This window comes from Saccopteryx bilineata, chromosome 1 (genome assembly GCF_036850765.1).
Source record: "Saccopteryx bilineata isolate mSacBil1 chromosome 1, mSacBil1_pri_phased_curated, whole genome shotgun sequence".
Classification (NCBI taxonomy): Eukaryota; Metazoa; Chordata; class Mammalia; order Chiroptera; family Emballonuridae; genus Saccopteryx; species Saccopteryx bilineata.
The window spans coordinates 34,481,871-34,503,729 of NC_089490.1; the positions used below are offsets into that span (position 1 = coordinate 34,481,871).

The 21,859-nt window shown below is 38.8% G+C and overlaps 1 protein-coding gene across 2 annotated transcripts in view; it reads left to right on the top strand.

Annotated features, from left to right (window-relative positions):
- PRIM2 (DNA primase subunit 2) overlaps positions 1-21,859 on the top strand; it is a 320,146-nt gene that overhangs the window by 278,668 nt on the left and 19,619 nt on the right. For both annotated transcript variants that reach the window (XM_066252987.1, XM_066252980.1), the window contains exon 12: positions 2,655-2,737. In XM_066252987.1, the coding sequence (XP_066109084.1) occupies positions 2,655-2,737 (83 nt within the window). The remainder of the gene's footprint in view (positions 1-2,654; positions 2,738-21,859) is intronic.

The window sequence follows — 21,859 nt, forward strand, 5'->3', positions numbered from 1 at the left end:
CATAGTTGTTTTAAATTCCCAGTCTGCTAATTCCAACATCCCTGCCATGTCTGACTTTAGTTCTGATGCTTGTCTCTTCAAACTGTATTTTTTGCCTTTTTTATATGACCTGTGATTATTTGATAAAAGGTAGACACGACATGCTGGTTTAAAGGACTCTAGTAACTAGGCCTTTAGCAATGTGGTGGTAATAGGTACTGGGGGAAGTTTTCTATAACCCTGTGAGTAGAGCTCGGTCTCTTACAGTGAGTCTGTGGCCCTGAGCTGTGAACTTCAACAGTGATGCTCAGTCATCTTCCCCCTCCACCCTTAGGTGGGAGAGGATGGCTGGAGGTAGTTGGACTTGGCTGTTAAAACCCCAGCATTCTAGGCTCTGTTAAAATAGTGTCTCCTGGGGGCAGGTCTTGTTAAGAAGAACAGCTAGCTCTAGAGCATTTCAAAATGGTTACCTTTCCTCTTCCCCTGCCGGAAGGATGAGGGATTTCTCTCTTTTTCATTGTGAAAATCTGGTAGAGCACCTGGAGGATAAACTTACAAAAGTGTGGTGTTTCCCCATGAGTGAGACTCCTTGGATTTTTACCTCTTAGCACTGCTCACATGGAGATTCCATCAATTTGTCCAGGTTAGGTTTTCCCACCCCAGCACCAGCTCCTGCAGAGATTTCTGTTCAGGTAAGTTGTGATTCTCTGTCTCTGCCTCTCTCTCATAAGTAGTTATTTGGAGTATTGACTTCTAACATGTCTACATGCTGGACTGGAAAACAGAAGTTCCATTCTTTTATTTTTGTGTTGCTTGAAAAACTATCTAGTCTCCTAGTTTGACATCATTTCATTAAGCAGCACTGTCTGGAAGGGTTGTTCAACCAGTTATGAATCTAGACGGGTATAACTATATTTCAGATAGTTTTTATCTATCTTTTCCATAAAGCTTTGTCAAACTCTTAGCTGCAGTCAGTGTTAGTTCTTTATAAATGCACTTACCTCTTCAGTTAATTTTGTTAGTTCAACTCTTTCCAGTTTGAAAGAGCACTCCCTTAGATGTGGATGATAGAAGCAAAGTAGGAGGTGCTAAGTTCTGTTTTCTTTCTGTTATCTGTTAAAATAACACCAGCCTCTCCAGTAGTCTGGTTCTTCTGTTTTCTTCTTATAATGAACAAAGCTTTAAATGACTTTTGTGTGATCACTAGTACTTTGGCAATCTTTCATTTCTTCCTGGCTTTGTCCTTTCTGACCTTTCATACAGGTATAGCTATTGTTTCAGATGTAATCTGGATAATACAGTTAACTTTTTGTGAGTCCTTTAATAATTCTGGGCTGAACCAAGAATTCCATGTATAGCATCATCCCTTTCTCATTGTGATTCTTCCGAATTTCATTATCAGATATTGTGTAGCATAATAATCAGGCCTAACACGTTTTGAGTCTCACCGTGTGCCGGGAGCATGTCAGCGCTTATATTCCATTCTCCCAAGAGCTCAGTGTTTCCCTCTCTCGGCAGAAAGTCACCATGAAGATACAAAAGGTGCCCAAGTCTTCTAGCTTCTAGCTGGTAAACTGAGATTCAGGCTCAGACAGTAGAGCTCCAAACTCTTCACCATGTGCTATGCAGCTTCTCAAGGCAGTGCTTTGTGCTAAAAAGTACTACGATTTTAATCTGAATAAAGACTATTCTACGAATTTTGTGAATTTCATAATTGGTAGGAATTCATAGTGTTGTTATCATGGATGTTGTTATTCATAGTTGAAGATTTTTGATAAACATGTTTGTTTGACCTGTGGTCTCTTTTCCATTGTAGCCCCGTCCAATTTCCCACTGATGTCTTTAAAAATGCACAGTTGTTTCTAATTAACTTATAGATCTATTATCCGTATGAGTGAAAAAAATAATCAGGCGATCTGTATTAGATTTTAAATTAAGTATTTTTACTGATTGCAGTTTCTTATTAAAATATCTAAAATGTCCTAGATTTTGGCCTAATATAGCTTCTACATTTCAATTCTTCTGTGCTCTTATTTATGGAAATATTTGCAGCAGTCCATCTTTATTTTTATTTTTCTCATGAAATAAGATGTAGATGATATGTATCTACTACTATAAGTTGTTTTTCTATGAAACAGGTTCATATTTGTCCGTCTCACCCCCATCCATGATTCATCTAAAGTTATATTGTTTCTAATCAGTGGGAAACGAGTATAGAATTTGCATCTGAAAATGCTGTGAGATTTTTATATCTTAGAGTTTGCCCATAGTCCTTCCTTCTCTAGTATGCCCTTTATGTAAGGTTTTAACAAGAAAAATATATGCGATTGTATAAAGTTTTTAGATAAACTACTTTATAGCTACTTTGTGATTATCTCTACTTATTAGCAAGTAGCACAATTATAACTGTTTCCTCTTGCTAGTGAACGAGCAGCTGAACTGAGAATGCTGCAGTGTTTTATGTAACTCTTGAGCCTGTGGTACCCTGATAACCGTACAGCTAAGTCGTCATTTAGATAAAGAGAGGAAAGCAGTTGCACTCATGGGCAATTAACTTTTTTATTAATAAGCTGTTAGACAATTAAGGGGAGCTTAGACAGTCTCTCGAGTGCAGTTCTGTACAAAGTCCCGAGTGGGTAACCTTGTTGCTGTGCTGGCCTGTGTTCTGTTGTCAGGGTGCCCATTCCGTCACAGTGATCCAGAGCTGCTGAAGCAGAAGCTGCAGTCCTACAAGATCGCTCCCGGAGGGATAAGCCAGGTAGGTCAGCTCTGCGCCGCGGCCGCAGTAATGAGGCGTCAGACAGTGCCTCTCAGTTTCATTTAATGTTCTTGCAGCGAGGCTGTGTACTGCTTGTCAGGCCTCGCTCCAGACAGCCTATCTTCTGGGTGAGTTAAGCTAAAGCCTTGACTTTTCTGCTTTAGACTGCTTGGAAATTCTGGTTCTTGTGTCTGCAAGGCTACATTTTAATTTTTCTTGGTAATAAGGAAGCTGGAAACCTTCTTTCTCCCAATTTGTTTTCCTGTCTTAATTGAGGACATTAAAAAAAAATGATAGAGGAATGCATGAAAGCTTATTAATGAAGCTGAAAATTAATGACATCTTATTTCATGTTGGAACTTGTTTTCTACCCTGCATGTAGGTTAGACCAGAAGATGATAGAGTACATGCTGGCTAAGTGCTCTGATAAGCATCAGTTGTTGCTATGTTAAATCTCCAGTTCTAATGATAGTTCATTGGGTGTAATGCTTAGTCAAAATCCATTATCTCGTGAACAATTTAGATTTAGAAAAACGCTCAAATGTAAAACCAAATAGTTAACGAGTATATCTTTTAGTAAATACACTTTTAAAAATATTGTAGCATTGCAAAGATTACTGTCTATAGTGTACTTTGGGGTTGACTTGGAATTTGAAGGCTTTCAAGAGAAACTTCTGCTTTCTCAGTGTAAGAAGAACAGTGTATACTTTAGAACTTCTGAATCATGTACCCTTAAACAATTATTTCTACTTGAAGAAAATAATTACTCTAGAATAGTACCTCTTTTTACTGTGTCCAAAGTTTAGGTTGAGTTTAGTTCACTTATTTCAAGAGTTTTTTAGTACTCTGGGTGGACAGCGCTCTAGGCACTGTTGAAGGAGGTGAGGAAAAGTCGGGTATGAATCCTGCTCTTGTGGAGCCGGAGTCTGGAGGAGGTGAGGAAAAGTCAGGTATGAGTCCTGCTCTTGTGGAGCTGGAGTTTGGAGGAGGTGAGGAAAGTCGGGTATGAGTCCTGCTCTTGTGGAGCCGGAGTCTGGAGGAGGTGAGGAAGAGTTGGGTATGAGTCCTGCTCTTGTGGAGCCGGAGTCTGGAGGAGGTGAGGAAAGTCGGGAATGAATCCTGCTCTTGTGGAGCCGGAGTCTGGAGGAGGTGAGGAAAAGTCGGGTATGAGTCCTGCTCTTGTGGAGCCGGAGTCTGGAGGAGGTGAGGAAGAGTCGGGTATGAGTCCTGCTCTTGTGGAGCCGGAGTCTGGAGGAGGTGAGGAAAAGTCGGGTATGAGTCCTGCTCTTGTGGAGCTGGAGTTTGGAGGAGGTGAGGAAAAGTCGGGTATGAATCCTGCTCTTGTGGAGCCGGAGTTTGGAGGAGGTGAGGAAAAGTCGGGTATGAATCCTGCTCTTGTGGAGCCGGAGTCTGGAGGAGGTGAGGAAAAGTCGGGTGTGAATCCTGCTCTTGTGGAGCCGGAGTCTGGAGGGAAACGTGCCAAGTGCACGAGAGACGTACAGTAGTTGCCTTTTTATCCCCTGGGGGTACATTCCAAGACCCCCAGTGCATGCCTGAAATTGCAGATGGTATCAAACCCTACAATAAATACCATGTTTTTCCTATACATACATACCTATGATAAAGTTTAATTTATAAATTAGACACAATGGGAGATTAACGATAGTACCAAATAGTAAAATAGAGCAACTATAAGAATTTACTATTATAAAAGTTATGTGAATTTGAAATATTTCTCTTTCAAAATATCTTACTGTACTATACTCACCCTTCTTGTTCTGATGTGAGATGATAAAACGTCTATGCAATGAGAGGAAGTGAGGTGAATGGCGTAGGCGTAACTTTTAGGCCACTAACTGACCTTCTGACTACATAGCTGAAGGGGGATCATCTGTTTTGGGTGCTCCCGAGCCATCAGGTCATGACAGTGTTGATGGATGGATGTCAGGAGCAGACTATGTTGATGGTTCAGTTACACCGTAGACTACTGTAACTGAAGCCCCGGCTAGGTATTGGGGGGGGGTAGTATTGTACACATAGAATATCTTGGGTTTTCTGAAGAAGGGGGGAGGTTTACAATAACCAGCAGGAAAGGCTAAGGATAACTTTCCCGAGAAGATTGTCTTTGAGTTAGGCCTCTAAGAGGAGTTGGGAATTGGGAAGAGGGAATGCATGAATAAAAGGCAGTATGTGTATACAATTATTAGGATTTCAAGTTTAAGATCATGATGGCACCAGTACATAAACATTCATGGCAATGTAAAAGAAGTAGTTGGTAAAGGAGATGGGTTTAGAGGTGGGGCATTTAGATGGCAGACAGAAAGTGGATTTAGATGGCAACCAGAGTTAGAAGTCTGACGTTCTTTCCAGTTAGAACTATAGATCTGTGGGATTGGAAGGATCATCAGAAAGCCATTCTCTTCTATGGAGTCACAGGATGTGTGACAGGCCCATGCGTGCACAGCTGGTAAGTCAGTGGTAGAGTCAGAAATCGAAGTTAGGACTTCCACTTCATGATTATTTTTCTCGATCCCAGGTTACTTACTATAGAGCTGATCATCACGAGTTTTTCTGTGAGAGAGGGAGAGCAGAATAGTGAAGAGAGGAGGTAAGGAGTCAAAAGTCATGCCTCAGAATGGAGTCCTGACCAATGCTTTCCTTTGTCAGGCCATAGAAGGAAGTGGAACCAGTGAAGACTGGGTGGAGTTGGGAGGAGAGGCAGGTAGCACATTGGGGAAGTCAAGTATCACAGAAGTCGAGGAGAGAGTTTGGAGAAGAGAGACTCTGTAAGGTGAGGACCGAGGCAAGGTGACAGACTGAGTGGATTACTCAGTTTTGATTTGGCAAGAAGTGGCAATGTAATTGTGGAAACCAAGATCACAGTTAAAAGATGCATGAATAAAAAAAGAATTAAAAAAAAAGATGCATGAATAAAAGACAGTGGATTGGATATGTGGACAGTGAGTGTAAGTGAGCTTTTTAAAAAATGTGCTAGTGAGAGGGATGACAGCAATGTTAACTTAAGCATCATGGAAAGGTTTTTGTGTATGTTTAAGGCCAGAGGAGACCTGCGCCTTTTTGTAGAAAAAAAAGGAAACCCTAAAGAGAAGGGGGCTTGATAAAGATAAACAAAGATAATCTCTCTAACCATTGTTCTTTCCTTTCTGCCACAATTATGCTGTGTATGCCTTTGCTTTTATTATAGCAGTAGCAGTTATTTTTTTAACTATCTTTCCTACAAGTATATGAATTTCCTAGAAGGAGTGCTGGATGTCTTTTTTAACTGTTTCATAGTAATGCAGTGACTTGTACTTGGTAGGTGCTGAAAAAATGTTGGGAAAGTAAGTGGTCATATTTAGGTTTGAGGCGGACACTGTCGTGTGCTTGGCGGAGTGCAGAGAGAGGCAGATTGGAACTCAGTGACAGTGAAAACCCGATTGAAGAGAGAGGGAGATGAACTTGAACAAAGGATAGCCCCAGGAAAAGGCATCACCCTCAGCCAGTGTGCGAATATGGAGAAAGCTTAGAGAGCGAACAAAGGGAAATTGATGGAGTGTATCAAGGGGCCTTACTCTTCCTTGTAAAGTAAGAGGTCTGACCATTGGCTGAGAGTAAATGGATTAGGAATGGTATTCTGGAATTAGGAAGGGTTAGAAACTGCAAATAACAAATTTGATAGGAATCTAAAAGAAAAAAATTGGAGGCTTGTTCAGCAATTGTAAAGAATCACTTTTTAAAAAATACAGGTTATTACCATGTCTACCGAGAAGATTGTTTTTATTAATAATAATTATGGTTATACACCATTTGCTTTAATTGCATTGCATTCCTCCATTTACTCTTGATCCATGAATAAATCCCTTGCTTAGTTGAAGCTGGTTAGTAATTTCCACATTATTCTTTGTACCTGCCTTGTAACCTTTTATCTGAGATGATCACAGATGTATAGTGCATGTGAGCAAGCTGTAAATAATACTTTGCTTTTCATTTGATGTCTTTATTGAGTGGGTCTCAGTAGGGAGAAGCAGCTAGGGGACTTTCTAAAGGGCAGAAAGTTGATGAATGAAAAATCCATGTAAAACGTTTTGATAAATGCTTAGTTGCGAGTTGGCATAAATGCAAATTAGATCTTAAAAAGTCCAAGTTCATGTTAAAATATTGAATGAAAGTAAAAAAATAATCATTAAAATGCATGTAAGGTAAAACTCAATGGAGCTTTTACTTTAGACAAAACTACTTGAACAAAATACCTTCAACTTTTAGAAATATCAGAGGAGAGAGCATTGTGACTTAACTGACATCACATACATTTTTTTAAAAGGGCTATTTATGAGATCACATTTCAACTTCCTTTTTAAATGAGCTTGGTAGCCTGTTTAAGAAGACAGCAATTGAACAACAAAATAAAGGCAAGGAAAGTGGACAGTCCTACATTTATTCCTCAGCATTCCTCCGAAGAGACAAACATGGAGGTTAGTACCCCAGAAACATAGCTAAAGACACATGAAGCAAAAACAGAGAACTGAAAGGAGAACTAGACAAGTCCACAATTATATTTGGAGACATCAGCACTCTGCTTTCAGTAATTAATAGAACAAGCAGACAGAAAATCAGTAAGTATAGAGAAGACTTGAACAACATTGTCAACCATCTTGATTGACCTAAGTGACATTTATAGACTACAACACCCAACACAAGTGAATACTTGTTTTGTTTTTTTTCATGTGTACATTAAACATTAACCCAGATAGACTGTATTCGGATCTTACAAATTGAAATGAACTGAAACTATACAAAATATGTTTTCTGACTATAACTAGTATACTAAGGCAATAAAAACAAAAATGAAAGGCAGACTGGAAAGGAAGAAAGAAAAAAACCTTTCTCTATTCTCAATGTGATGATTTATGATAAAACATTTCAATGAACGTACCAAAATCTTACTATAATTAATAAATGGTGAGATTCTAAGTCAGTATACAAAAATAAACTATATTTCTGCCAATGAACAATTGGAGACAAAAAATAAATTTTAAGTGCCATATGCAGTAGTATCAATGGTTTTTTAATGTATCTATCAAAATATGTCCAAGATCTCTATGCTGAAACACTGATGAAAGCAGTCAAAGAGGAAACTTGGAAGTACAACTACCTGGTTCCAAGACTTACTGCAGAGCTACTGGATCTAGACAATGTGGAGTTAAGGAAATGATAAACGTAAGAGATCAACTGGACAGAAGGAGACCCATACATATGTGGCCAGCTGGTTTATAAAGAAAGATAACCAGCAATTCAATAGGGAAAGGATAGTATTTTCAGCAAGAAGTTCTAGAGCAACTGAATTTTCATATGCCAGCAGAAGGAAGAGGAGGAGGAGAAGAGGGCGGAAGAGAAAGGACAATGGAGGGAGAGGGAAAGGGTGGGCATAGACACATACCTCACACCTCACATAAAAATTAATTTGAAGTGGATCATAGATCAAAATGTAAAATGTAAACCTTCCAGAAGAAAACTTGAAAATCTGGATGACCTTGGGCTTGGCATATCCCACGAGAGAAAATATTGATAAATTAGACTTTATCAAAGTTAAAACTTTGTTATATAAACTATATTAGGAAAGTGTAAAATGAGTCATAATCTGGAATAAATATTTGCAAGTCATATATTTTATAAAATACTTGTATTGAGAACATATAATGATGCAAAGATATCTTAAAATTCGATAACAAAACAGTTTTTAAATATGCAAAATGTTTGAACAGATATTTCATCAATTTGTGAATGACAAACACATGAAAAAATGTTCATCATTAGATATTAGGGAAATGCAGTTTAAAACTACAGTGAAGACCTCTACATGCCAATTAGAATTGGTTTATTTTAAATAATCTGACAATACCAAATACTAATGAGGATATTGAATGACCAAAAGTCTATACTTTGCTGGAGGAAATCCAAGTCGTAGAACCTCTTTGAAAAGCAGTTTGGCAGTTTCTTATAAAGTTAAACCTACACATACTGTGTGTGATCTTGTTGTACCACTACTAGGTTTTTATATAATTGAAATAAAAACATAACTCCACACAAAAACCTCTTTATCGTTTCTCTATGCATAATTGCCAAAATTTAGAAACAACCCAAATGTCCTTCAGTATGTGGTTGGATAAACATATTGTGGTATAGTCACACAATGAAATACTACTTAGTAATAAAAAAGGCACAAACTAGTGCTACACCCAACAGCATGCCTCATTCTTCATACCAAAAGGAAGAAGCCATACTGTACGATTCCTTTTATGTAAATGTCTGGAAAAGACAAACCTATATTATACACTAAACGGGGCATATTTTACTGTATGAAAATTATACCTTATAATTTATTTATTTATTTATTTATATTCAGTGAGAGGAGGAGAGGCAGAGACAGACTTCTGCATGTTCCCAACCAGGATCCACTAGGAAAACCAACTAGGGGGTGATGCTCTGTTCATCTGGAGTGTTACTTCGTTGCTGAGCAACTAAGGTCTTCTAAGCACTTGAGACAGAGGCCATGGAGCCATCCTCAGCACTAGGGGCCAACTCACTCCATTCGAGCCATGGCTGCAGGAGGGGAAGAAAGAAAGAGAGAAGCAAGAGGGAGATGGGTGGAGAAGCAGATGGGCACTTTTCCTATGTGCCCTGACCTGGAATTGAACCCAGGACATCCACATGCTGGGCTGACGCTTTACCGCTAAGCCAACCTGCCAGGGCCTATACCTTATTTTTTATATGGAAAAAAAAGAGAACGGGTAGGTAGGAGGTAGCATAAGTGAGCCAAATATTTATCTTATATAGCAGAATCCAATAGATTAAGTTAATAAAGACCTTAATCATCATGTAACTTAGAATTATATAGGAAACATCCTATATAGCTAAAAATGGAAATGGTTAAAAATATATAACAGCCTCTTCAGAACTGACCTGGCAAGGAAGAAATATGATACAGGAACGGTTGCTATTAACAATTAGCCATATTGTATATGTAAAATTTTAACTTCCCCTACATTACTGGATCAAAGGTTGAAAAAAACAATTTCACGTAATGCATGAAGTTTAAGTGGTCATGTGCCTAATGCAGTGGTTCTCAAACTTTTTGAAGTCGGAGCACATTTAAAATCCTACAAATAATGGTAAGCGCACTATATACAAATTTCCAAGAAATGTGTTATAATAAGACAGAGATTAAAGAAAAAAATATAAAGTCCAAGCATGCTTTTATGGTAATTAAAGGAAATAAATATGACAAAATTAAATTTATTCTGACATTAAAAAACATTTTTATGTTACATTTTTTGAGTTATGCTTTTTAGTATTCGTAAAAAAGAGGGGTTAAAAAATTAAAAAACAACAAAGAAGTTATCTTTTTATATATAAATATATAGATATATTTTTAGTAAGATTTAGTAAGTTTGGCAGGTCCCAGCGTGAATGTGTTAAGTTTTTTTATTCTTATGTTTATGAGAAACATGAGCCTGATGTGTCCTAGTGATTTCTTCAATGTTTGGGCATGTATTTGAAAGGCAAACTCTCATTTCCTCGTCAATCCATTGAAGAATTCCTCTCTTTTTATTCTTAATTTGTTGAGTGCAGAAAACCCCCACCATACATATCATCTTAACTTTACACCAAACAAAGGATAGAAGAAACTTGCCTCCAGTCTTTCTGGGGAACGGGGGGGGGGGGGGGGGGGGGGGAGGTAGTATAAACAATCGAGCACCACAGCTTAACAGCCTTTGCAACCTAATCAGGCAAGTGAGGTGGGGGATTGGACAGATTGTCAGTTTATAGCTAATTCCCCACACCTCTGTCCCCCAAAAATCTAAACTCCAAAAACCCTGTTGGTGTTTTGGTCCCCAACAGGCACATATTTCTCTGGAATACCACAGGGCACACCTGGAAATCTTCTAGGGTGTACCAGTGCACCCTGGCACACACTTTGAGAACCACTGGCCTAATGGATAGATGGTGATAGCAGAAGAGGTGACTGTGAGACCTTGTATACGACATTTTAACCTGTCCCCCAGTCTTCCCAGTGCCCACCATACTGTCTAGTCTGTGCTACGAACTGTGAAGGGTGTGAGAGTTCATCCTACCTTCAAGCTAAGAATTTAGTTGTCACAATTTTATCGATTCTGGCATAAGGTTTGAAGATTCCAGAAGTAGCAGTATATCAACATTTTCTTATAATTTCCCAGAATCCCAGTTCCCACAGAGCAACACGAAGGCCAGGTACTACCCACATGTGCGGTGGATTATGTTGGAGGAGAGAAACTGAGTATAATGAATCTGAATCTTTTATAATAGTCAGGAAGCACTCCCCCCAATACAGTTTATGTTCAGTATTATTTTGTATTGATTTCAAGTGTACAGTTTAGTGGTTAGACAATCATATACCCTCCATAGCATTTATACACTTTCAGTGGAAGGCACGAAGTCTTCTGAGGCTGTCCATCCTGTGAACATCCTTGAAAAAGTGGACTGGAGCAAAAGCTATTGTTTTCTCTGGTTGCAACATGTTCAGAAACTTGAGACCCCTGGAAAATTATTTCAATGGTACATGGCAGATGACCAATGGATAAATAATAGATAAGTCCACAAGGTATATTGGCCAATTCTTTTTTTTATTGGCACCTTCCCTTTTTCTCCTTAAAATATTGGCATGCATTTTAATCACAATTTACTTTCATTAACATTTGTTATAAAACGTTCTAATAAGGGTAATAATCCTTTTAATGCTTTGTTAGTTCTTTTAGCTAACCGTATCTATCAATAGTTCCTTCCTAATTTAGACATCTTGGTTTTTGGTTTTACTTATCATTTAGCTTTCAGCTTTTGCTTTTTAAAAAACCTGCATTTTTATATTAAGATAATGATATTTTGAGATACAGTAATTTTAAGAATATTCATTCAAAATATTGATGATAAAATCTATGAATGATTTTTTTCTATTGTGAAGAGCAATACAGATGGAATTTTCACATTAAAAATTTTTTTGCTGGTGCCCTAAACAGTGTACTGTGTCCTTTTTTAGTAGGAAGTTGTCTTTTAACTCTACTGAATCACCTATGGCAGTGGTCCCCAACCTTTTTTGGGCCACGGACTGGTTTAATGTCAGAAAATATTTTCACGGACCAGCCTTTAGGGTGGGATGGATAAATGTATCACGTGACCGAGACAAGGGTCAAGAGTGAGTCTTAGACGGATGTAACAAAGGGAATATGGTCATTTTTAAAAAATAAAACATCGTTCAGACTTAAATATAAATAAAAAGGAAATAATGTAAGTTATTTATTCTTTCTCTGCAGACCGGTACCGGTCCGCGGCCTGGGGGTTGGGGACCACTGACCTATGGCATATCTTTGATTTTCACAGTACCTAATCAATGAACAATAATAACTGTTACCCACAGACTAACGTAGAAGGCTCATTGTAGCATATACCACAGTCGAGCTGACAGCTTTTGTTGTAATCCATGAATGCTTTACTCCTTAGAAGTTTTTATTTCTTCTGATCTCATTTGATTTTTTGCCGCAATATTATCCCTGTATTTCAGATGAGAAAGCTGCAGTTTCTAAAACATAAGAGTCTACTCAACCATGGAGCTAGGATATGAGGAAGCCAGGATTCACATCTCCCCTGGCCCTGAAGCCCGAAGCTCCTTCCACTGCACTGGGCTGCTTCTGTAGCACTGCTCACAAAACTTAGGGGATCAGGGAACTGCAGATACCAAGCACTTTCAGCCTCTTAGGTAGTGCATTTTCACCAATGAAATACAAGTTGGGTTTGCATCTCATTTGCATAATTGAACAACTTTCCTTTCTCATTTACTTTTCTGATGTTCTTGTTTAATAAAAAAAATCAAATGCTTTATTTTATTGCTTCATATCCATTTTGAAATATTCCCTAATTTTTGTGAGCAGTGTATTTTTCTTTTTACTTTAAATTCAGTTAAAATTCTTTTCGGTTTCTTTCAGAGAAAGCCATTATTCTGAGGTAAATAATGATTTTTATATACCTTAATTTAGGAATATGTTTAATATATTATTTAAACACTGGTAAATAATATGAAATAAAGATGAGACTCACAAAATACAGATGATAGGTGGTAACAAGGTTTCAAAAGACCTAGTTACTTTTTTTTTTAATTGAAGTGAGAAATTCACATGAAATTAACCATTTTAAAGTGTACAAACTCACCCTGGCCAGATAGTATGGTTGGTTAGTGTTGTCCCAAAGCAGAAAGGTTGCCGGTTCGATCCCTGGTCAGGGCACATACAGAAACGGATGTTCCTGTCTCTCTCCTGCTCTCTCCCTTTTTCTCTTTAAAATCAATAAAGTAAAACATTAAAAAGAAGTGTACAGTTCCATGCATTTAGTACATTCACAATACTATGCAACCACCACCTCCGTCACGATCCAAACACTTTCATCACACCAAAGAAAATTCTGTGCCCAATGAAAAATCACTTCCCAGCCCCTGCCTATTCTGGATATTTTATCTAAATAGATTGTATAATTTGTGATCTTTGGTGTCTGGCTTCTTTCACATAGCATGTTTTCCAGTTCCATCCCTGGAACTGTAGCATGTATCAGTGTATTCCTGTTTATGTCGAATAATATTCCATCTATGTCTACCGTAAAGTTTATCCATCCGTCTACTCATGGACATTAAGTTGTTTCTACCTTTTGACTATATAATTTAAAAATGCTGCTATATATACAAATATTTGCTTGAGTACCTACTTTCAGTTTTGGGGGTACATACCTAAAAGTAGAATTGCTGGATTGTAAGGTAATCCAATGTTTAACTTATTGAGGAATTGTCAAACTGCTTTCCATGAAGCCTGTGCCATTCCCACAGCAATAATATGAGAGTTCTATTCTGTCTACTTCCTTGTCAACACTTATTCCCCTCCTCTCTCATAGTGTAGCCATCTATACTAGTGTTCTATGACTGTTCTAACAAAGGACCACAAACTTGGTGCCTTCAAAATAATTCTTTCCCAGTGCTTGAGGCTAAAAATCTGAAATCCAAACGTTGGCGTGTTGGTGTCCTCTGTGGGCTCGAGGGAGAATGTGTTCGCCCCTCTCCTGGCTTCTGGTGGCTTGCTGCCATCTTCGGCTTGTCGGTGCATCACTGCGGTCTCCACCCTGATGGTCACGTGCTGTTCGCCCTGTCTGTCTGCTCATTCTTTTTTCACTGCCTACTGAAATTGGTTTTTTCATTTTTCCTTTTAGTTAAAGTTTTCAGCTGTAGAATTTCGGTTTCCTTTTTATAGTTTCATTCTCTTTATTTCTATTTTCTATTTGTTAACACCATTTTTTATGGTTTCTTTTAGCTTTTTATCTATTTTCTAAGCATGTTTAAAATAGTTGATTAAAAGTGTTTGGTGGTGGCACAGTGGATAGAGTGTCAACCTGGAACACTGAGGTCCTCCAATTCGGAAATCCTGACGTTGTCGGCTTAAATACAGGCTTGGGCTTGTTGGTTTGGGCATGGGCTTGCCAGCTTGAGTTCGGGGCCACTGGCTTGAGCAAGGGATCATTGACAGTATCCCAAGGTCTCTGGCTTGAGCAAGGGGTCACTGGCTTGGCTCGAGCCCCCCTTCCCCAAGGCACCTTTGAACAGCAATCAATGAACAACTAAGGTGACACAACTAAGAGTTGACGCTTCTCCTCTTTCTCCTCCCTCTCTCTCTCCCTTCCTATATCACTCTCACTAAAAATTAAAGCATTCGTCTAGTAAGTCCAGTGTCTGTTTTTCCTGCAGGACAGTTTGTATTCATTTCTGCTGTGAAGAGGCCCTACTTCCTTGTTTCTTTGCATGCTTTATAATATTTTCTAGGAAACAGGAGTACATTTTGAATATTACGAGTTGCTAACTCTGGAGTCCGACTGTCTGTGTGCCTGGTCTGTGCTCTTCTCTGTAGTACCACTACCTACCTACCTGCGCTGACTCTGTAGGATGAGAGGTGGGGCTGGTCCAAACTGAGATGGGCTGAAGGCAGTGCTGTGTTGGTAACCAGCTTTCTGAGGGGAAAAAGCTCTGATTTGTGTCACTTGCTGATTTCTATGATGTGAATACTACTGTGTCAAACTATAGTGTGATGTTACAAACCCTGACTTGGGAAGAGGTATGCACAGTCCATTTTCACAAGCCAGTTTGAGTCAGCTCCAGCACACCATTGCCGTGAGTATAAAATAGATACCAGGTTTTAAAGAATTAGCATAGAAAATGAACATTGTAAAATATTTCAGCAATGATTTTTATATTGATAACATGTTATGACAACATTGATTTAAATCACTTGATTAAATCACTTGATTTAATAACTTAAATTATTAAAATTAAATCTATCTGTTTCTCTTTACCTTTTTAATTATTCATATAGAAATATCTAAAATTATAGATGTCACTCATTTTTCTCAATGAGCATTGCTGGAAACAGTTACTTGGGACTATTGAGTATTAGAGTGATTAGGTTCTGTTTCCATATATTTTAATGTTTGCTGCTAGCATACAGTTGTATTTGACCTCTTACAACCAATACTTACTTTTACATGTTGAGCTATAAATAAGTATAAAGCTACTATTTTTTCAGTTTTTTTTACTGAAGTGGTACACTATTTACAAATATATATATTTTTGCACTAACATTTTTGAAACTCTTTTATTTCTTATTTTAGTTTTTTTTTCATTTTTACAGAGGAAAGAAATGTGGTTTATAACTTTAACTCAGCATAACCATTAACGAACATTTAAAAACAAATCAATTGGTGCTTTCAAGAAAACTTACTATTGATATTAAAACCATGAAATATGAAAATAAAGTATGCTCTTTATACTTTTTGAGAGGTTGCTTAACCTTTCATTTTCACAGTCCAAAACTTCTCAAGAAGTTAGTGAACATATTAAATCTAAAACTGGTACTTTTAATGAAGAATTCTTTCAAAATAGTTTAAAAGACTTAAAAGTACCACTATGTCAAGAAGATTTTATGGCAAAGATAAATCTCAATGACTCCTTATTCCATGTTCATATAAATCTGAACTACCTAGAACTATATATTTTCCTCTTAGGTGAGGGTACTTATCAGTAGATGATGGTATTCAGTCTGTCCATTACTTTATGAACAGTAACTGCTTTTAAGAGCAGCTTTTCTATCTGTTTCATCTCCAGGAGCATCTCTTTTGATTTATAAGAACAGTGCTTTGCTGCACTTAGCTTGCTTTTCGTAGAGTTGGGAGTTGAAAATGTGTACATTGTTCTTGGTAAATCTTCGCTGCGTTAGGGAAAAGGTGGAGCTGGTGCAGGAGGATGTGCTTGTATTTTTGGTCCTATCACACATTTCTGTGTATGTGCTTCTCTTTTTCTAGGCTGATGATATATGATCCCTTGAAGATTATTTAATATTGTTCAAGGTGGTTCAAATAAAAATTACCTTTCAAAATCAAATAACATATGCCATTGTTAGCTAACCCTAATATATATAGTTTACTTGCATTAAACTGCCAAACTACTCTTCCTTATCAGGAAATTTAGTACTCTGTTTACAGTTGTGTCTTTCTATAATTATTTTATTATTCATTATCTGAGAAATCACAGATATCTCTGGAGGATATAGATATCAGTAGCATACTAGTCACTCAGTAACACACAACAGTACAAACTTAGGATACCTATAGTAAAATTGAGCCTGTCTACTTACAGACATAAAATTATCTCTTAGTTTAGTTTTATTTCAGGATCAGTTTTACATTTTTCCCCTCCCCTCATTTCTTTTGGAGAAGCAGATGTAAGTATCCAGAAAATTAAATAAGTGACCTTGTTTCATAAGGCAAGTGACTCAGATTCTTAGTCTGCTTAGCTGTAAGCCATTTCAGACTACTTGGTAGAGTTACCGTCAACTGGTTCCCCTTGGCAGCTTCTACTGAGCAATTGTCTTCGCTTTCCCCCGCTTGTGACGGGCTTTTCTGTGTTAGGTCACTCATCACCTGTTTTGTAGTGTTCATTTTCTTGTCTGTCTGCCTTACCTCCCAGATTGTGATTGTGGCCTTATCCTCCCTGAGAGCATAAATGGTATCTTTTATTTCTATAAATCCAGTCCCTAACCATAGTGTCTGCAGTTCATTATAGAAGTCCATTTGAAGAGTTTAGTGAATGCGGGCTGAATGAATGGAGTGAGTGAATGAATGATGAACTCAGTCAGTTAATAGGAAGTTTCACTGAGAGGTACTGGCAGAGGCGGCTCTCTGTTTGCATGTATTAGTATGTTTACCTCTGTGTAAAATTACATATAGCAATGGTAGAGTTCTACATTAGGGTTCAAGTTAAATAGACAGAATATTTTCATTCTCTAAAGTGTCCTCAGATATGACTAGAGAAACCTATCAAGCCCCCCTTTTTTTCTGAATTATTACATTTATTGAGGTAACATTGGTCAATAAGTTTCAGGTGCACAGTTCTATAGTACAGTTGTCTGTACATTGCATTGCCTGCTCAACACCCAGCATCTGGTCTTTGTCACCATATGTTTGATGCCTTTTACTTTCTTCATCCACCCTCCTTGCCCTCTGGTAACCACCCTACTGTTGACTGTGTCATGAGTTAGTTTTGTTTGTTGCTTTTTCTTTTATATCCCTCATGAATGAAATCATATGGTTCGTGTCATTTTCTGTCTGATTTATTTCACTTAACATGGTGCTCTCAAGATCTATTCCTGTTTTCACAAATGGAAATGTTTTATTTTTTTCATGGCTGAGTACTATTCTATTGTATAGATGTACTACATCTTTATCCGTCATCACTGAAAGACACTTAGGTTGTTTCCATGTCCTGGGCTGTTGTGAATAATGCTGCAGTGAACATATAGGTGCATATATCTTTATGAATATTTTCAAATTTGAGGGAGAGATACCCAAAGGAGGGACTTCTGGGCAATATTATATAGCTCTATTAATTTTTCAAGGAACCTCCATATTATTTTCATAGAGGCTACACAAATTTACATTCCCATCAGCAGTGTGATAAGGTTCCCTTCTCTCTACATCCTCTCCAACACTAGTTAGTTCTTGTCTATTGACGATAACCATTCTTACAGGTGTGGAGTGGTATCTCATTGTGGTTTTGATTTGCGTTTCCCTAATAGCTAATGAAATTGAGCAATCTTATTTTATGTATCTGCTGTTCATCTGTGGGTTTTCTTGGGAAACGTGTTCAGGTCCTGTGCCCATTTTTTAATTGGATTTTTTTGTTGTTGTTGAGTTGCATGAGTTTTTATTTATTTTGGATATTAGCCCCTTTGAGGGGTATCATTTGCAAGTATCTTCTACTTGGTTAGTTGCTTTTTTTTTTCTTGATGGTTTCTTTTGCTATGCAGAAGTTTTTTAGTTTGGTATGGTCCCATTCATTTATTTTTGCTTTTCATTCCCTTTTGGGTCAAGTTCACAAAAACCCCTTTGAGACCAATATATTTTCCTTGGCTGGTTTCTCTCTTTCAATATTTGAATATCTGATTGTACTAACTCTAAGCCTATATGGTTTCTGCTAACATACCAATGATAATCGAATAGGACTTTTAAACAGTATATATAGTTTACAGTCCTCTTTTCCCTGATTGCCTTGAGAATTTTTTGTCATTAACTTTTGACAGTTTTAATATAATAAGTCTTAGAGAGGGTTTCTTTGCCTTGAGATAATTAGGTATTCTGTTAGCTTCTTGGATTTAAGGGTCTCTTTCCATAGGTTTGGAATGTTCTCATTATTTGTTTGCATAAGCTCTGTTCCCTTCTCCCTGTGTTCTTCTGATATACCTACCCATTGATATTGTATTGTTCTTCCACCTGAATCATTTCCAGATTTCTATCTTTAGGATCACTAATTCTTCCATATGGTCTGCTCTTTTTCCTAAGCTCTCTAATTCATTCTTCATCTCATTTATTGAGCTTTTAAGCTCTACAATTTGTTTTGTTTTGTTTGTTTCTCTTACAGCTTCATTCTCTTTGGTAAATACTCTTTCTGTTCATTGATTTTATTCCCGAGATCATTGAACTGCCTTTCTGAGTTTTCTTGTATCTCATTTAGTTTTTTTAGAATTGCAATCTTGAATTCTCTGTCATTTAAATCACAGTGTTCAATGTCTTTGTTTTCTGGAGACTTCATTTTCTTTCTGAGATACCTTGTGACCTTGGCTAGTCGTGGTCCTCGATGGAGTGTTTGTCTGGGCAGTTGAGGAATCGAAATCTTTTGTAGGTACAGTTTTGGTGCTGACAGTGTAGCAGGTTGATAAAGTAGAGGTGTTTCTTGTGTTTTCCAGTAGATGATGCTGTGGGGCAAGGTTTTGTTTCCTCTACCTGCCCTGCTTGGATGTTAGGGTATCAGTGCGGAGGTGTTGTTCTGGCTGTGGAAATGCGCCCTGTGCCCAGAGGAGGTGGGTCACGTTGGTCTCAGGGCAGCATCCCAGTGGTGAGATGGCAGGCTATGAGGTTCTGGGCCTGTGAGTTCCTGGTGCTGCTGCCTTGTAACCAGAGGCTGCCGGCCCGTGCTGTACCTACTATCTGCGGGGTGCCGGCTGCCTCTACTGGGCTCCACCGCCGTGTGTGGGGGAGGGGCGTGGGGTGGGGTGGGGAGGTTGTGCATCCCAGGCTTTGTCTTTACCACAGGGTGTAGTGCCGTGAGCACCGGGCACGGGGGCTGGAGTGCTGCCTGTGCCCTTAGGGCGGCGCTGTCAGCGAGGGCTGTGGGCCCACCCCCCCACTGCCAGTGTCAGCTAGGGCCGGTCCCTTCCGCGTCTGTGCTGTCTGGGCCCCTAAAAAGCCTTGGGGAAGAACTAATGTAAACTAGTGATTTTTTCCCTTGCGATGCTACATCAGAAAAAGAGGAGTGGGGATGAAAAGCAACTGTCTAATTGCAGAGATTCTGGTAAAAGTGTTCCGATATTGAGTGAAACAGAAGCTGCTCTGGTGAGAAAAGACATTTACTTTATCGCTCAATAAACATTTACTGAGCACTCGACACGTCACTGGGTTTGCAGTGCATTCAGATCTGGAAGTAGAAAGATGATAAAGAAATTGTTTTAGAACTTTTAACCTAGTGGAATAAAAAAGGCATAATTAACTAGAATAAGGCTTGATAATAGCTTTAATAAAATATATTCTATGTCCTAGTTATAGATTCAGAGGAGAAAGATTTGCTGGGGGTGGGGGTCTGGCATCAGGGAATGTGTCGTGTAGGAAGTGATATTGGAGTTGAGTTCGAGTGTTGAGTAGAGGTTTCTCCAGCGGAGGGAAGTGAGACATCACACAAAATGAACAGTATTCATTCAACATCAACAAACAGTAATTGCATAATGACTGTATTCCAGTTACTGTCACAGACACGGGGAATAACACAGTGATGAACAAAACTAACAAGACCCCTGTCTTCATGGAGCTGATATTCCTGGGGGCGGGGGGAGACAGACAATAAACAGGTGTTAAGTGTGAGAGAAGACTAGACAGGATACGGGAAAGAACAAGACCTGGGGAAGGTGAGCCTTTCAGGTACCTGCTTGGAGGCTCACCTCAAGTTTCAGGGTGTGTTCTGAGGAACCCCAGTCCTGAGAGATTGATGAAAATAGGTTCTGGGGACAAATTAGTTGAGAACTACTACCCCAATTAGTCTTGCCGTAAAGAAATCCAGATAATTCTGGATTAGAAGAAACCAGACAATGCATTAGACTAGAAAACCCATCACTCTGATTATGTGAGCTGAAGAGACTGGGAGAAGCTGGCCTGGGTGTAAGGACCCCTGCGCCCGGTGGGGCGGAGGGGCCAGAGGGCAACCGCAGCCTGACCAGGGTGGCTGTTTGAACCGTGAAGTCTGCCCCGCCTCCCTGGGGGGAGGGGTTTAGAGAAGTTACTATTGTGGCTGTTTGGAAGCTGTCTTCAATAAGGAAAGGCTAACTCTAGAAGATCTGTGATGATAACGAGAAGGATGAGAGTCTGAACAGTGGAGAGGAAAAGAGGTTTTAAAGACATTTGGAGGAAGAATCGATTCAGACAGATAACTACATTTACAGACAATGAAGAATGAGTCAGAAAAGTTCTTGGCATACGGTGTTTGAGGCAAGTGAAAGTTTATCCTCAAGAGAGGGAAACCCGCCCCCGATCCGCCAGTAAGTGAAGGTGAGAGCAGAGCTGTAAGGCGGCGCAGGACACACTACGCCGAGTGTGAGAAACAGAAGCAAAGTCATGTGTTTCACAGTGTTCCAGACTCTGCCTCCCTTTCACGTCTTCCCCATCTTTGAAATAAGGAAGGTTAGAAATGAGGTGGAAAAAAATCAGCACGGTCTGCATTTGAAAGGCTGTGCATTTTAGAAAGAAACACGCTTACTATCACTTTTAAATAGGGCAGAATATGACCTTGAATTAGAGACAGACTAACGGCGTTTCTGATTGGCGAGTGTAGCGTAGCTAGTTTACAGCACCCCAGGCACCGAAGCCATGGACTGGCAGGTGCCTGCATTCCGCTGCCAGATAGTTGTCTGGGCCGCGCTGGCAGGCACTGCAGCACAAGGCAGCGAGGAGTTTGCAGATGGCAGGGAATATTAGAGGTTGGGAAGGGAGAAGGAAGTGTGGCTCAACGTCATAAAATGCAGTCTGTATTTCTGTTTTATATGTGTGTGCATAAACACCGCGTTCCCCACCAGTGTGTTGTATCACGTGTTCATCAGCTGACTATGAAGTTTTACCAACCAAATGAGGAAAATATCACCTTATTCTTTGTTTTCCACTGCGATGATCCCTGAGTTAGCCACTCTATTAGAATGCAGAACCAAATTCTAATTTTCCTTGAGGAGGAAATAGATGAGGATAATTAATGCTGTAACCAAATTTAGCAAATACAAATCTGAAGAACATTTTTCTTATAAAAATTATAAACTGCAGTGTTAAAAAAAAACAGGTCGAGTATTCTTTTTGGTAAACTCTGGTCAGCTGATCAAAAGAATAGTTAAAAATAGAGAAAAAGTTAAAGGATATGAATTACCAAAATATAGTAGTTTGCTATCACTACTCTTAATTTTCCTTGGCCTTTTGATTACT